Here is a 16,313-nt window from a genome sequence, read left to right as displayed (position 1 = left end):
TGAGGAGAATATATATCTATATATTCTCAATATATATATATATTGAGGAGAGAGAAACACATACGCAGGACCAAAAACAGAACCCCCTCCCCTCATAAGAGAGAGAGAGAGAAGTAAGAGGCAGGCAGAGGCCTAAAGCCTCCCGAGCGGCCGTTAGTTTTCGCCCCTCATCAAGGCTCCCCCCCCCGCTCACGCCACGCGCAGGCACCGACACTCACACCCACGGGGCCCCGTTAGGTCCATGGAGGCGGCCGGCCGAGCCCCGCCGCTCAGCGCCGCCCAGCTGGGCCGCCTGCGGGACGAGCATGGAAAGGTAAACTGGGGGCGGGGAAGGTGGGCCTGGGGAGGGGAGGGGGCGAGGAACGGAGGGCGCCCTCCTGGTGGGGAGCCGCGTGGCTGTGAGGAGGACAAGGGGGTGTTATGACGCCAGGCCCAGCGCCTCAGGCCTGGTCGGGGGCACCTCGTGAGGTATGGGTGGGGGTAGGTTGCGGGTATTGCTGCTGGTATTGGGGAGGGGGCCGCGGCCCGCGACGGTCGGCTGGTAGGGCAGCGGAAGGGGACCCCGTCAGGGGGTGTGTCAGGCACGCTGCCTGTGTCATGGCAGTGCCATGTGGAGGGTTTGTTTGGCAGAGGGTTTCCTTTCCACTTCCCCATGTAGGTGTGTACGATGGACTTTCCTCTGTGTGTGTGTGTGTGTGTGTGTGTGTGTGTGTGTGAGAGAGAGAGAGAGAGAGCGCGCGCGCTTTAAACTGCAATTATTGGTACCCCCCCCCAAAAAAACCGTAGTGTGAGTTGACAGTGCAATTTTAACCTTTCCTACTTGGAAATGAGTTCATCTGGATGGTACCCAGTGTTGGTTCTACTCGGCTTAACCCCTTGAAAGTAACGTGGTGGTTATTGCTATTCTTACAACACTGTTTTAATGTATATTTACTTATATATTTTACTACAGTTATATCCTTCTTCTTTCTTGAAAGTGGCACACATAATTCTACCCACTCATTTAATCCCAACAACAACAACCGCCCTGTCAAGTAGGTTAGGCTGAAAGGCAGTGCCTGGCCCCTTATTATTATTATTATTATTATTATGGATGGCTTCCAACAGAATATTAAAGGTAAAGGTAAAGGTACCCCTGCCCGTACGGGCCAGTCTTGACAGACTCTGGGGTTGTGCGCCCATCTCACTCAAGAGGCCAGGGGCCAGCGCTGTCCGGAGACACTTCCGGGTCACGTGGCCAGTGTGACAAAGCTGCATCTGGCGAGCCAGAGCCGCACACGGAAACGCCGTTTACCTTCCCGCTGGTAAGCGGTCCCTATTTATCTACTTGCACCCGGAGGTGCTTTCGAACTGCTAGGTTGGCAGGCGCTGGGACCGAGCAGCAGGAGCGCACCCCGCCGCAGGGATTCGAACCACCGACCTTTCGATCGGCAAGTCCTAGGCGCTGAGGCTTTAACCCACAGTGCCACCTGCGTCAGTAATCCATCAAACATTAAAAGCTTCCCTAAACAGGGTAGCCCCAGGTAGGGCTTGCTCCAAGGTCACGCAGGGAGCTTCATGGCTGAGTTGGGGATTTGAGCTCTGGTCTCTCATTGGCCCTAGTTGGACACTGCGTTATCTCTTGTCTCCCCAAGTTGGAATTCAGGGTGACTTCCAACATTTAAAAACAACATTATAAAATACAGTACAAAGTGATAAGGAAGCTCGCTTAAAAAAAACTAGTAAAAAGCAATAGATAAAATACACCACAAGACATTTAAAACCAGTAATTAAAGTACAGTTTGCCTTGATCAGCAGTCCAGTGATCAGCATCTTAGTTTTTGAAGGCCTGTCTGAACAAGGTCTTAGCCTGCTGCCAAGAAGGATTGCAAAGAAGGAGCCAATCTAACATCTTTTGGGAGGGAATCTGGGAGGAGCCTCAGAAAATACTGTCTCATGACACCACCAAAAGTTACATCCATTACAGTGGTACCTTGGGTTACATACACTTCAGGTTACAGACTCTGCTAACCAAGAAATAGTGCTTCAGGTTAAGAACTTTGCTTCAGGATGAGAACAGAAATCGTGCTCCAGCGGCGCGGCAGCAGCGGGAGCCCCCATTAGCTAAAGTGGTGTTTCAGGTTAAGAACGGACCTCCGGAACGAATTAAGTACTTAACTCGAGGTACCACTGTACTTCCAATGGGTCTATTCTGAGTAGAACTCACATTGGATACAAATCACGGGCTTCAGGTGGGGTTTATGTCCAGGCAACTGTGCATGAAGTTGTAGGCTAAAATGCAAACCTTACCTGAGAGTAAGTTCCGTTGAACTTCAGAGGACTGGCTTCTTAATAGGCCAGAGTTGTAGATAAGCCCACAAAAGTTTTTGGCCTGCGATAAAAACTTTTTTAAAACAAGCCTACAGAGGAATAGTAGTGTTTGGTTTCTGTGCTGGGTGCAATCACTTGCTCACTTGGCCTGCATTCAGTTCTTGACTGCAACTAGAGCTGAAATAGTGCTACATACTAAAAAGAAAAAAGACATTGAAGCATACTATTTAGCCTCTTGAAAGTTGCAATGACACATTTATTTGGAAGTGAGTCCACAGAAATTGGTAAAACTTACTTCCAAGTATGTGGTTTGTTTATGAGAGTTGAGCATGTTCAGTAGCTACAGAACTTTTGAGTGTCAGTTTGGAAAGAGAAGCACAAAGGGGGCCACAGAATGGGTTAGGGCAGTGGTTTGAAACCAGTTTGCTGTGGCACCCTGGGGCAACACTGGCTTCTGTTCTTCTTTCCTTCCCTCCCTCCTCTGATGCCCTCTCGCATCTCTGCCTCCCAAAGGCTTGCACAGCTATTTGTTGCAGCAGCCCTGGCTACAGGCTCTGCGGGTGAATGGTGCTTCTGGAGCTGGCCAGGGGGTGCTTCCCAGGTCTCTGTGGGGCAGTGTGAGAAGGCACCTCTCTTTGGGGCAGGGGGGAGGCAGCTCAGAGACCAGGGGCGGCAGCTGCGGCTGCCCAGAGGAATCCCAAGGAGAGGTGACTGAGGGAACACTCTACAAGGGAGGGTGTTCGAGAAAGGGTGAGGGGCTGCCAGCTCTGCATGCAAGGGGTGACATAACTAGGGTCCTGAGCCCTACAGGGGTGTAGCAGAAAGAATGTCAAGGGACTGAGCCAGGGACTCAGAAAGGTTGAAAACCTCTGACTTAGGGTATTCTGTAGGAGTGATATGGCTGGCTGACTGACTGGAACCCTGAACAGGAGTGTTCCTGTTTGAAAGTGAGGACACAGCAATATATTGTTGCCTATCTCACATGTTACTCTAGGAGTAAAACAGAGCTGGATGATGTAACTGACCAATGGTTGTCTTCAGGCTGGACAGAGTGGAAGTCCTTTGCTTATTCTGGCTATCAGGAAATTGCATACAACCTGCTGTGAGGGTATGATAGGACTACCACATGGGGAACAAGGCAGAAAAAGCACACCACTTTACTTTGGAAGACATTACCATGGTTCATACATTCAGTGGGAGAAGTTGCTGTGGTACAGTGTGGTGGTGAAGTGGTGCAAGCAGCTTCACTCCATTGCACAACCTTGACTGTGCACTGAACCACCCACATGATCATCAGTCATGTGCAGGCTTGGTTCATATCATCTTTTCACCTCTTTCATATGGGATAAGCAACATCAACTGGGCCTCCGCATGACTGGCCTTTTCTGCAGAAAGTGTGGTTTACCCTGGAAACTAAGTGTGTTTTATAGGAATAGGACTTGGCTCGCCCATCATAGGGTGGCTGTTTTTTTTTTTTGTACTTTCTACATGTGCTTGCACAAACACTGAAAAGTAACTTAAGTGGAGCAGAGGAGCTCCGTATATATTACAGATCTTTGAATCCCTTTGCATGTTGTACAGGACTACTGTATAGACAAACACCAGGTCAGCTAGTGTGGGAGAATGCAGCAGAAATAATAGAAAAAGCAGCATTTGCAGATGGCTTAGTGTCTCCTGTTGAAGTGCTATTACATCCTATTTTCCTGCCCACAACCCCTAGTGAGGTGAGCAGAATACATTAGTTATCTATCTCTATGAGATGCTTATAAGACACTTTGGATGGGGTGAAAATATGACTTTTTTGGTTGGTTTTGGTTTTGTATTGCACTGATAACGTTGGGAAAATTTTTACATTTTATTTGTCTTGCAAGAGGATAGATTCTTGTTCCCAGCATTGTACAAGTAATGGTGAAGAGAGCCCCTATGTTTAATCATAGAGATCTGATATAGTTGGGGTTATTTTGTTCTGTTACAGTTTAAAATGTTAGCATTAACAATATTAAACAATAGTAAGCTATAGTTGTGGTGTTATCATAATGCTCAAAATGGCTACAAGTTATTACATGAAATAGGTGTTAATTAGACAAGAGTAGCAAGAATTCCAGAGAGCTGAGAAGAGTGTTTAACATGGTTTCCACTGGCATATCCATTGACAATCCAGCACCTGACTCCAGGGGTCACTTTTCCATCTGCTCTGTGTGAGAAGCCCACTCCCAAGTGATACGTAATGCCCTCACTTCTTGGCGAGGTGCATTTGCCCTTGGCTTGCTACAGGCAGTGGCAGGAATGCCAAAGAGCTTGGGGAAGTCTTTAACCTTCTGTTCTCTCTGTGTCGCTTTTAGCTGTCCCACCATCAAGATGGGTTAATAGCTATGTATTGAGTTGTATAATCTTTTATAAGCTGCTTTGGGGATTAATTTATATTGAAAGGCAAGGTATAAATCTTTTAAAATAGATAAAGGGGGAAAACAAAAGAATTCACCAGCTTTTTCACTTTTTTCTAATAAAAAAATCTAGCACCTAAAAAAGAAATCTGTCCTATGTTAATGGGAAGGTTCATTTATTTATCATGACCCCTTGACATTCAGTTATAGGCATAAATGGTCTAACTTCTCACTGGAGTTCTATCCAAACTAAAAATCACTAATATGCTATTTTTGTGCTTTATTTCTTTTAAATCAAATCACTTCAGAATCACTTAAGGAAAGGTTCCCCATATGCTTACTGCTGTACCATCTGGGCTGTTTTCAGGTCATTACAATCTGTTGTGTAAATAAGTTCCATAATATGTAGCAAACATGCACAGTTTTCTCCAAAATGTTGAGTCCGTATATAGAGGCACAGAGTCAAATTAAATTTGATCCAAAACTCATGAGTGAACCTACCCCATCCTACCCCCACGCCTGGAAGTGATGCCTCTTAATCATTTCATGACTTGAAGAAAGTATGAATGGATTTCAGTAAAAAGCAGAATGCCTGAGGTGCTGTCAGTAGAACTGGATTATCACATGGCTCTTCTTCACACATACAAACTACTAACTTAGGTTGCTGCAATAATTAAGTGATTAACACGCATGTGAGATACCATTATTTGAAAAGAAACCAGAGGGAGCAAAAATAAGAGTAGGTTATTAGTTCAGAAGAAGCGTTCCACTAAAATTAACTGCTGTGGTGTTAACTCAAATGAACTATGGTCTTGGGGATACTTTTGTAACTTGTTAAGGCTAGTAGACAGCCTGCATATGGAAGGATTGCTGCTTTAAGGCATCTACCCAATGTAGCAGATTGCAGACTGGACAGCAGTTTTATGCATATACAGTGTGAATTCCCCCCCCCTCCCAGGCAGCTTTCCCAGCCAGGTGCCCTCCAGATGTTTTGGACTACAGCTTCCACCAGCACAGTCATTGAAGAAGCTGGTATATTATCTGTCCCTTCTAACAGAATGGGACTGATTCCAGTCTTAGGATGGGTTGCAATGTCTCACTGTTGAGCTTTTGGTGTTCAGCAGCTTCAAATGTTTATTAAAAGGACTGCTTACCTATTGGAAAAATCTGGTGATAATTTGTAGAGAGGATAGTTAGGTACAGCTGTTCTATTTAATTTTCACTGTTCAGCTCAGAGACAGAAATATATTATCAGAGAACATCTAGTAATGACATTTACCTGAGAGTACTTGTACTTTTAAAAAGTTTCTTATGTTTTTTGCAGAGAGAAACTTGGGAGAATAGTTTGCGTTCTTGGAACATCGAGTTCACTGGTTTGCATATGAAAAATATAAGGTCAAGGACATGGATCTGTGAATCTTCATGTTTGTTAAACTACTGGTAACTTACACATACTGCATTTCCCCCAATATTGTCCATTGAGGAGCTAGAGGAAAAGGCTGATTTATAGGTCAGAAAGCTTTTCTTTGTCATCAGTATGTGTAGCTTTACATTTTGAAGTGCTGTTTTTAAAAGGGATTTTAAAGGGATTAAAAAAAAATAAAATAGGAGAATTTCACAAAATATATTAGTTCTCTTCAGGATTTTGAATCTTTCACAGCCCAGTACTTAAGTCTATTTACTGAAGTAAGAGCTGCAGACTCACTTCATATATAAAATAAACCAGTTTGCTGTTGCCCTTGAGACTGGTTTGGAAGCTGCAGTCTGGTTGCTGTTGTGCATTGGGGAACTGATAACATATAACACCTGTGTTAAGAGAGCTGCCAGTACATTGTTAGAATATAAACCCCTAAACAACCTGGAGCCTATGTACGTAAAAGGCTGCCTTAGTCTCTATGCACTTCCCTGATCTTTGTGATATGCTACCAAGGAACATCTGGAGGTGCCTGGCATGTCAGACCATCAACAAGAGCGCATGAATTTAGTATGGTAGCGCTAGGGTTAGAGAACTCTACCCAGTGCAATCAAATCTGGCACCAGCTGTAATTTGTTTTAGGCATGAACTTCAGACTTCATTATTTCAGCAAGTCGCCTTATGAAAATGATTTACTGTTTTTATGCCCTTGTTGTCGGGTGACCCAATCTGTACTTCTTTCTGTTTCTTTAATGTATTTTGATTCAGTTTTATTTGTTTTGTTTCTGTACATAGTGTAGATATATTTTATCCCTTTGCTGTTTGGAAATGAATGAATAATAACAACAGTTACAAAAACAAGCTGTGGTAAGCCTTGAACTCACTCAGTCAACCCCCCTCTTGTGCATGTCAGGGTAATAGACTGAACGTTTTCACTTTCCATTTTGAATAAACTGCACCTTCTATTTACATCCAGATGAGATAAATTGTGGTGTATCCTAATTGTTTTCACAGATAAGGATCCAATTGTACTTTTAGATACTAGTTTGTAAGCTAACCATGGGCCCAGTTTAGCATTATGTTCAAACTGCAGTTCAGCATTTTGTGTGTTAGCTGGCCTGGACTCGCCTGCTCCCTCTCTGGCAGGCTGTGAGGAAGAAATCAGAAACATTTGCTTTTAAACTAGTAAGAGTCTCCATTATGTTTGAACTCATGGAACTTTGGTTAGTATAAACTATGATTGGTGAACAAACCAAGATTATAAATAGTTCTTAAACCCTTTCATTTCAGCTGACTATAGGAAATCTGGTTAGTTTAAAAGCTGATCCTTCCAGCTGCACTTGGTGGACAGAATGCATAAATCCAAGACTTGTATTGGTTCAAATGCAAAATGTTGTAGTTTAGTGTTATGTTCAAAAATTAGCTTAGCTTAACTCACAGTTTTCAGAGTTCGGATATGATGGAAAACTGCAGTTTATTCAAAAAAGTGCACAGTAGTCTCCCCTTCTTCAGGACATATGGCAGAGGTAGCAATGCGGCGTCCACCAGATGTCGTTGAAGTATAATGTACATCAGGCCCAGGCAGCATGGTCAGGGCTGTTGCAAGTTGTAATCCAACAATAGTCGGAGGGTACCACATTAGCTACCCCAGCATATGAGAAGGAAAGCATCAGATTTAAAGCAGCATTGCAAACTGCCAGCCTGTGGGCCTAATAAACTATTTGGCTTGGCACAGTTCCCAATTCAACCTATGAGACTGTCCCTCACAAGCCATGATCATCTGCCATCAGATGCAATTGGGTGTCGGGCAGGTAAGGATGTCCTGTAGAGAACCAACTGGAAGCAATCCAGTGCCTCTGTATTGGTAAACCAGCACAAGATTATTCTAATAAACACATTTCCAACAAAACATCTGTTTGAGTGGTAGGTGGGCTTTTATGTGTGTGTATGAGAGTGTGATGGAACATACATACCAGGTCTGGAGATACATAGATAAGCAGTATTGTATGTTAGTCAAAATAATGATTAGCATGGAGTTGAGCTGTATATCTCAGTTTATCACCAACTAAAATGAGGCATCCTGCTCAGTATAAGTGTGATAGATTATAGTTTTCTATCTTGGTAGACAAGGGCTCTAAACATTTGAGTCCCTTTGAAATGTATATATTAAACAGCACTAGACTAGAACAACCATTAGAGTCAAAAAGCCCTTATGTGAACATGGACAGTTCCATGCACATGACTGGGTTGCAGCCTGTAACATAGCCATTACCAGCGTCAAATATTTGACCCACCTGAGAACAACTTATCTATATGTGGGTGTTTCTGGTATGCTGTATATACTATTTCAACTTATTATCATCATGTTGCATATAGTAGTTGGAGTTTATCATTTTGTACTATTTTGGTGGCCAGAATGTCAAATCTTAGCTCTTTAACATGCTTTGCTTTAGGTCCAGTTTTCCCTGAAGTAATTACATCTAGGCAATACCACTTTATACAGCTGGCAGGGGCTTGCAGGCTGAATATTCTTGAGTACACAAATGATTCATTACATGAAGAAGTGTGCTAAATTAGCCTTGTTTTCTATGATAGATGGGTGTCATGTAAGCCCCCTCTGGCTGTATGAGGTGATATAGCCCAGATACAAATCCAGCACTTCAGCAAGAACCAAGGCTTGGTGTCAGGTGTTAAAAATGTTTATACTGAAGATATATCAATTCTCAGTACTCCTAATGGAAAATAATTGATATTTCAGTGTATTTTATACTTTGTGTTAACACCACATTTACTTCCTTCACCTGTACAAGAGGTATCCTGTAGTTGGACTCCAACATTCACATGCACATGAAATTTAAGGAATTGTAATCACATTCTTGAGTGCTACCACTGCCTTCATTTTTCTGTTAATAAATGGAAGCATGATTTAAATAAGATGCTTAATGTGGAGTGTAATTCAAGGTTAAACAGCCTCAAGTTGTGCTATTTACTCATAATTAGGTAACTTTTCTAATGGTACATAATACTTCTGAACCACTTGTTCCTATTTTATAGATGAGGAAGTTTATGCTGAATGCTTGTGCTTTGCTGCAGGCCTTAGGAAAAGTTGTCAGAGTTACAGTTAGATCAAGCTTTCCAGAAAGCCATTAAAGTTGCAATTCTATTAGCTCTTTCTAGGGAAATAGGTTCCATTACACGCACTGGGGCTTACTTTTGAGCAAATATGCTTAGTTTGACCTGCATATCTTAGTTTCTCAGAAATTTTGTTTGCAGACTGATATCCCTATGTATAAATGCTGTAATAATGTCGGTTCAGTTTCATGTTTTGAACTCTTTATTTTGAACCCAAAACATTGATTTACAGCTTTTCTAGTTGCTCAAAGCAGTATACTAACATTTCAAAAATAAAATACAGATTGAGCAAACAAAGCAAACTGAACATTCAGAAATAAGTTAGGGAGTTGAATATATGATACACATCTCACCAAAACCAGGGTTGAAATTCACCATGAATGTACAGTATTTATCATTTCAGAATTTATACAGAAATAGCCCTCTTTCTAGGATAGTGTCACCTGCAATGTGGTAAACAAATTCCAAATTTTAACTGCATACCACCTTCTTTGGCAATCACTCATAGCCAAGTAAGATTGTCTTCCATGAATGCGGTTTTAACAATGAGTCCATAAGTGACTGTGGAGGCCAATTCTCAATCCACACATCCTTCCACACTGGGGTCATAGGTTTTCGGAAAGGAGTTAATCATGGTGAGGGTTTGCCAAACATGCCTTCCTCTTAGTACGTTTTCCCCTTTCATCCTGATTTTGAGTTTCTTCAAAGTCCATTACACCTTTGGTAGAGGCTGTTCTCCAACTGGAGCGCTCGCAGGCCTGTGTTTCCCAGTTGTCAGTGTTTATACTAAATTTTTAAAGATTTGGCTTGAGACAGTCTTTAAACCTCTTTTGTTGACCACCAGCATTACGCTTTCCATTTTTAAGTTCAGAATAGAGTGGTTGCATTGGAAGACGATTATCAGGCATCCGAGCAACATGACCAGTCCAACAAAGTTGATGTTGAAGAATCATTGCTTTGACACTGGTGATCTTTGCTTCTTCCAGTAAGTGCACTGGCATTAGTTTGCCTGTCATCCCAAGTGATATGTAATTTTTTTCCGGACGCACTGTTGATGGAATTTTTCGAGGAATTGGAGATGGCATTTTAAAGTGGTCCATGTTTCACAAGCATACAGTAAGGTTGGTAGTACAATAGCTTTGTAAACAAGCATTTTGGTTTCCTTGTGAATGTCCTGATCCTCAAAGACAGAGCTCAGGTGATGCTGGATTTCGGCATCAATGTTGGTCCTTGTGGGAAGATAACTGCCCAGGTAGGAGAAGTGATCAACATTTTCCAGTGTTACACCATTGAGTTGGATTTGTGGTGCTGCAGAGGGGTTGCTTTGTGCTTGTTGGTGCAGCACACTTTGGTTTTTTGGATGTTGAGTGATAGGCCAAGCTTTTCATAAGCTGTGAATAAATTTAGGATGGTTTGGAGGTCATCCTCTAAGTGTGCACCACTAAAATCTATTGATGTTTTGCCTATCCTTTTTTGTTTTAGCCAATGTTAAAAACGTCCCATGGTTTTTTTAAGCAGCAGCTGATCCAGGGAAGCAGATCAAAGTGCTTCTCTCCTGACACATGGCTTCGTTTGGGACATTCTACTATCCTAAGATAACATTGCCAATGTATGTTTAAGAAAGTTTCTATGAAGGTTGATTATGACTTCTAATTAAGGAATAACTTTTATTCATTCAAGAAAAGTCCAGCACAGGGAATATAGTTCTTTTTTAAATGAAACATATTCATGTGAGTCAGTGTTAGAAACTGAGATATGAAAGCTAGGAGCTAAATGACACCTTAAACCTAGGTTATGGGCGCAATAGCAGAATGTCTAGGTGCACTTCTTTAAAACAAGAATACAAACCTGAAAATGAATGAACTTCAGCTAAAATATTATGTTCATTTTCACATGGACGAGTCCTTTTCCTGCCTACCCCCCTAATATTCTTACGAGGGTCTTCAGAGAGTAGCTGAAAGTGGGGAGGCAGAAAAAGGTCCTTCTTTCCTTCCACTCTGCAGTTTTAAACTGAAATCTTAGGTGCAGTACTGCACCCAGAACTCAGAAACTGCTTGTGGTAATGGAATTCCCAGTCACAAAATGCACCTAGAACAATGGGAGTTTCAAACACTGGTGTGAGTTCCCCTTGTGTGGAAATGATAAAATAAAAAGTTGATTTCATTGTTGAAGTAGAAATCGAATAGCCTTTCAGTCTTGTATTAACTGCATCAAATTCTATGTTCTCTTGGGTTAATTTCAAATTTAAAGTTGAGATTCTGCCTACAGTTACTTGGGAGTATATCCCATTTAATTCAGTGAATAGAACTTGATAAATTCCAACTCTAACTTCTAGAGCTGCAAGTTATAAAAGGATACATTTATCATTCCCCCCTGAAAGTATAATTGGTGTGGTTTATTCCACCTCACCCACCTTGCTTTCGTTATGTGGAAAGTTTGAATTTGAAGAACTGAAACTGCATTAAAGCATGGGCAGTTGGATGATAAATTGTGGTTGTTACACAGATTAGGGCAATTGCTTACATATATTGATGGTGATTCACATGATGGTGCCCCCTTGTGGCCCCTAAACATCATTAATATAGATAAAAAGAGAGTGATATGTTTAAAACTCTGGATGCAGTTGCTGTATAGACAAGAATATTGTTCTGAATCAACACCTGAAGGAACAATTATATTTCATTATATTATTTGTTGGCCCAGAGCAGAAATGCTTATCTGGTTTTGTTTCATTTGCACATTCAAATGCATATCAACATGTACAGTATTCTGTTTTAATAGTACGGCTGGTGGTCAGGGCTTATGGGAGTTGTAATCCAAAAAACATCTGGACGGCACCACAGTGGCTACCTCTGGTTTAGTGCTGGATAATGCTAGGTTTGCTGTGTGTATAGTATTTACTTGAATGTAACGCACACCTTTTTCGGCCAAATTACATCACAGAAATTAGGGTGCACATTAGATTTGATGGCGCATTTACATTTGTCAGCAAATACTTTTTTGGTTTCAAGGTTTTGAAAATTTAGGTGTGCATTAGATTTGATGATGCATCAGATATGCGTAAATACAGTAATCTACATTTTATTTAAAGATGTCAGTATTCAAATATAGCACTATAATCTCATGTTTGCAAGCACATACAATGGTACCTTGGTTCTCAAACTTAATCCGTTCTGGAAATCCGTTCCAAAACCAAAGCGTTCCAAAACCAAGGCACACTTTCAAATAGAAAGTAATGCCAAATGGATTAATACGTTCCAGACTTTTAAAAACAACCCCTAAAACAGCAATTTAACATGAATTTTACTATCTAACAAGACCACTGATCCATAAAATGAAAGCAATAGTCAATGTTCTGTACTATAAAATAAATAACAGTATTGTAGATGATAAAAATTAAAATTATTTTTTTTCTTACCTGCATTGATGATAGTCATAAAAAAACAAGCCACAGTCACAAAAATGAAACAGTCACACAAACAAAAACGCAAAAAATAGCAAAAACAAAAGCACCAAATATCACCTCAGAACACTGTAATCAGAAACGGAAGGCTTAAATTACAATGGTGGGGACTCAAATGGGCTGCGCAACAGTAAAAATGGAAGCTCAGGAGCACGTTCAACTTCTGGGGCAAAGTTCGAAATCCGGAACACCTACTTCTGGGTTTGCAGCATTCAGGTTCCAAGTTATTCGGGAACTAAGCTGTTTGAAAATGGACGTACCACTGTATATCATTTATACCAAGAGGAGACATAAGTCAGGTTCTGTTGCAAACACAATGCTTGAGCATTAACTTCTATTTCTGAATAGCTACTTGATCTTGTACCATTAGGTAAAACTATGGTTTGAAAACCAAGGTTTACATTACATCATTCTCAAGCAGGCTGTCCTACAAGCAAAGGATATGACACTGGGCACCAAACTGAACTTTTATCCGCAAAACAAGCTGTTAAACTAGTTGAGATTTATTTGGGACTCAATCACAAATTTCATTTGAAGTTATGGTTAGGTATTTTATGATCATGCACACCATGATAATTGGAGGTCACTAATTGTCTCAGGAGTTCGAAATGCTTTTCTATACCCACCCCACCAAATAACCCTGGCTATGTGTATAACACTATTTCAGTTTAAGTATGTCACAGATCAGGCTGGACTCTTGGGTACTGACTCCTGAATTCATATTCCTCCTTTAAGGCAATCTGTGCTTGAATCCTCAGGAAAAGGTAGAATTAAAAAATCAAATAAATCACTTCATACATTTCAGCAAGTGTGACTTCATGAGCCATTTTACAGGAGGGAGGAACCCTGCCAGTCAGAATATAATTTATTATTGTGTCCATGCTATCATGATAGCTGATGGGTTGGGCAGAAATGTAGCTGCCATTTTCTTCTATGGTAGCTGCTCCCTGCTTTTTGCTATTTACTTTACCCATTGCTTTTTAATTTGCTCTTTATGTACATACTTGAGTGATAGTAGTGATAGTGTTAAGGCACTAAATATGCCCAAAGCTGCAGTCCTATGAATACTTATCTAGGGGTATCTAGGAGTAGGCCCTACTGAATTCAGTGGGATATGCATCACAGAAAATGACTGTACTGTGTATAGATGACAGCCTGAAACATCCTTTTTTTTTTTTTTGCACTGTGAGGCATATATTACAAGTGGGACCTGCAACAAAATATTGCAATGCAGAGTGCTGCTGTTCAGGATGCCACCCAGTTATGCTCTTCCTGAATACTCCATTCTTTTTCCCCATCCCCCAGCCAGTGTTCCATTGCCACTTAGTCTTACTGTTTTGAGGATATTATCTCGCATTAGGGGAGTGGCCCTTTAGGTACTTGCATGAAGCAGAGTGAAGCTGTTTGTGTCAGGTTGCTGAACCACTCTCTGCCCCACACCCACTGATGCACTGTTTCCATCACAGCACTGCTAACACTGTGTCCTTGCTGCTGTCACTGTGTCATGGCGGCAGCATGGGGTGCAGTCACTGGCAGGGGTGGAGTTAAGGTGGCAGGGCTGGCAACAGTGAGGGGACAGTGACGAGGGCAGGGTGGAGGCCCAGATTTATGGCAGAGTGGCAGTTATGTGTGTGGGAGGGAATTGGAGCAGCAAAGTGTCCCAGGCTACCCCTACCCACCAGCCTCATCCATGATGACCAATGGTTAGCATCTTCTGGAAGGCCACTGGTTTCCCAACCCTGCACCAGTTTTCCTTCCCTATCACTTTAAATTTTTTTTTGTACTTTTACCAACCTTGGGGTTTGGATGGTTCTGCTTTAGCTATGTAAGGTTCAATGCTTGGTGAATGAACTCACTATTAGAGGATAATCTTGCTTTAGCCTCTGTCTGCCATTTGTGTTTTCTACCAGGAAGTTGGATCTGCAGAGTTTCAACATAGTTGCTGAATAACATGCCTCAAGCTGCTTTACTAGTGTTCCCCCCCTCATATCTGTTCAAGTGATACTGAATTAGTTTATTGAGTGTGGTCATTTGGGAAAGGCTATAGATCTTGTGCTTTGCATGCAAAAGACCCATGGTTTAATCCTGGTACCCGGGAAGAAGTCCTGTCTGGAGAGCCACCACCAATCTGTCACTGACCTAGATGAACCATTCTTCTGTCTTGGTAGAAAGACAACCTCCTATGATTGGGCTGGGGCATATTTTTCTTCCGACTGCTCTTCCATATCCCTTTATGGGAAATATCAAAAGGAAGAATATGAATTTTAAAATAGATTGGTGTTATTGATTTTTGTCTTAAGGGGCTAAGGGTTGATGAAAACAGCATATGTCCATGTGCTTTTCTACTGATGGCCCATTTTTTCTTCCAAGGAAAAAAAATACTAAAAAAAGCAAAAAAAGCATATGCTTCCAATTTACATATTTACTAATTAAAAAAAGCTTCCTGGAAACATTAAGCAGACTATCTTGAGTAACCTTTAACATTGTAGCTAATGGATATCGCCTGGAAATTTTCATAGAAGGTCTTCTAAATAATGTAAATGATTATGAATATGTAACTAGTTAATATGCAGCTACGAAAGGATTATCATGTAGAGGTTAATGAACACGCTGCACTTCACGGTTTGCAGGGCTTTTGCTTTTGTGCCTTTAGCTCACTTCATGCTTGGAAAGTCAAGCATTGGGAATGGAAAGCTTCCTGTTTCCCTTTCTGGAAATGGGGCACTTGAGCTGGAACTTTCTTAAAAGGTTTCATGAACATTTTTAGTGTTGTTCAATGCCAACTTCCCAAACCTTTTCATTGTACAGCCCATAACAGTAGTAGTAGTAATGGCAGTATTTATGTAGCATATTATTCTAATAATCCTTATTACAGTCCTGTAAGGTAGGCCAGTGTTACTACCCACATAATGCTGAGAAATCAGCCAGTTCATTCATGCTATGAATATACTTTGAGTTTCATAGAATCACAGAATTGTAGAGTTTGAAGGAACCCTGAGGGTTATCTAGTCGAACCCCCTGCAATGCAGGAATCCTACATGACAGATGGCCATCCACCCTCCGTTAAAAATCCTCCTAGGAAGGAGAGTCCATCACCTCTTCTGAGAGTCTCTTCCATTGTCAAAGAAGCTCTTACTGTCAGAAAGTTCTTCCTGATATTTAGTTGGAATCACCACTGTAGCAAGAAAAAGCCACTCTAGCAAGAAAACATTACTGTGTGCTCCCATGTGGCTGAGCTGATTCAGTGTAGTGGGGGGAGGAAGAGGAGGAGCAGGCAGGGTAGGGAGGAAGGGCCACAGCTCACTAGCAGAGCTTCCATCCCGCATGCAGAATGTCCCAAGCTTAGTCCCCAATGGCATCTCCAGGTGAGGCTGCGAGAGACTCCTGCCTGAATCCCTGCAGAACCACTGCCAGTCAGTGGCATCAGTATTTCTCAAACCTGGGTTTGTATGCTACCTACTTTCTGATTTCTTCATGCACTTTGATTCTGTCCCTTACTTCCTGATTCTGAATTTAGTTTGCCATAAGTATTGTTCGCCCTAGTTCCCCCACCCATCCAAATCTGAAACCACAATTTGTGCACTAGCTATGACAAACTATGGTTTGTGGT

General features: G+C 41.7%; 1 protein-coding gene across 3 annotated transcripts in view; it reads left to right on the top strand.

The window, feature by feature from the left end:
- The first annotated feature begins 46 nt into the window (after nucleotides 1-46).
- The window catches only part of URI1 (URI1 prefoldin like chaperone), a 45,723-nt gene continuing 29,456 nt past the window's right edge, over nucleotides 47-16,313 (top strand). The window contains exon 1 of one of the 3 annotated variants that reach the window (XM_081924073.1): nucleotides 47-313. In XM_081924073.1, coding sequence (XP_081780199.1) covers nucleotides 242-313 — 72 coding nt within the window. In that variant the 5' untranslated portion in view covers nucleotides 47-241. Of the gene's footprint in view, nucleotides 314-405; nucleotides 469-16,313 lie in introns of those variants that run through there. The other 2 variants (XM_081924075.1, XM_081924074.1) reach the window with 2 other exon arrangements.

This window comes from Podarcis melisellensis (assembly GCF_964234715.1).
Source record: "Podarcis melisellensis genome assembly, chromosome: 8".
Lineage (NCBI taxonomy): Eukaryota > Metazoa > Chordata > Lepidosauria > Squamata > Lacertidae > Podarcis > Podarcis melisellensis.
Note: the sequence above shows the minus strand (reverse complement) of the source record. Positions and strands in the feature narration are given on the sequence as shown.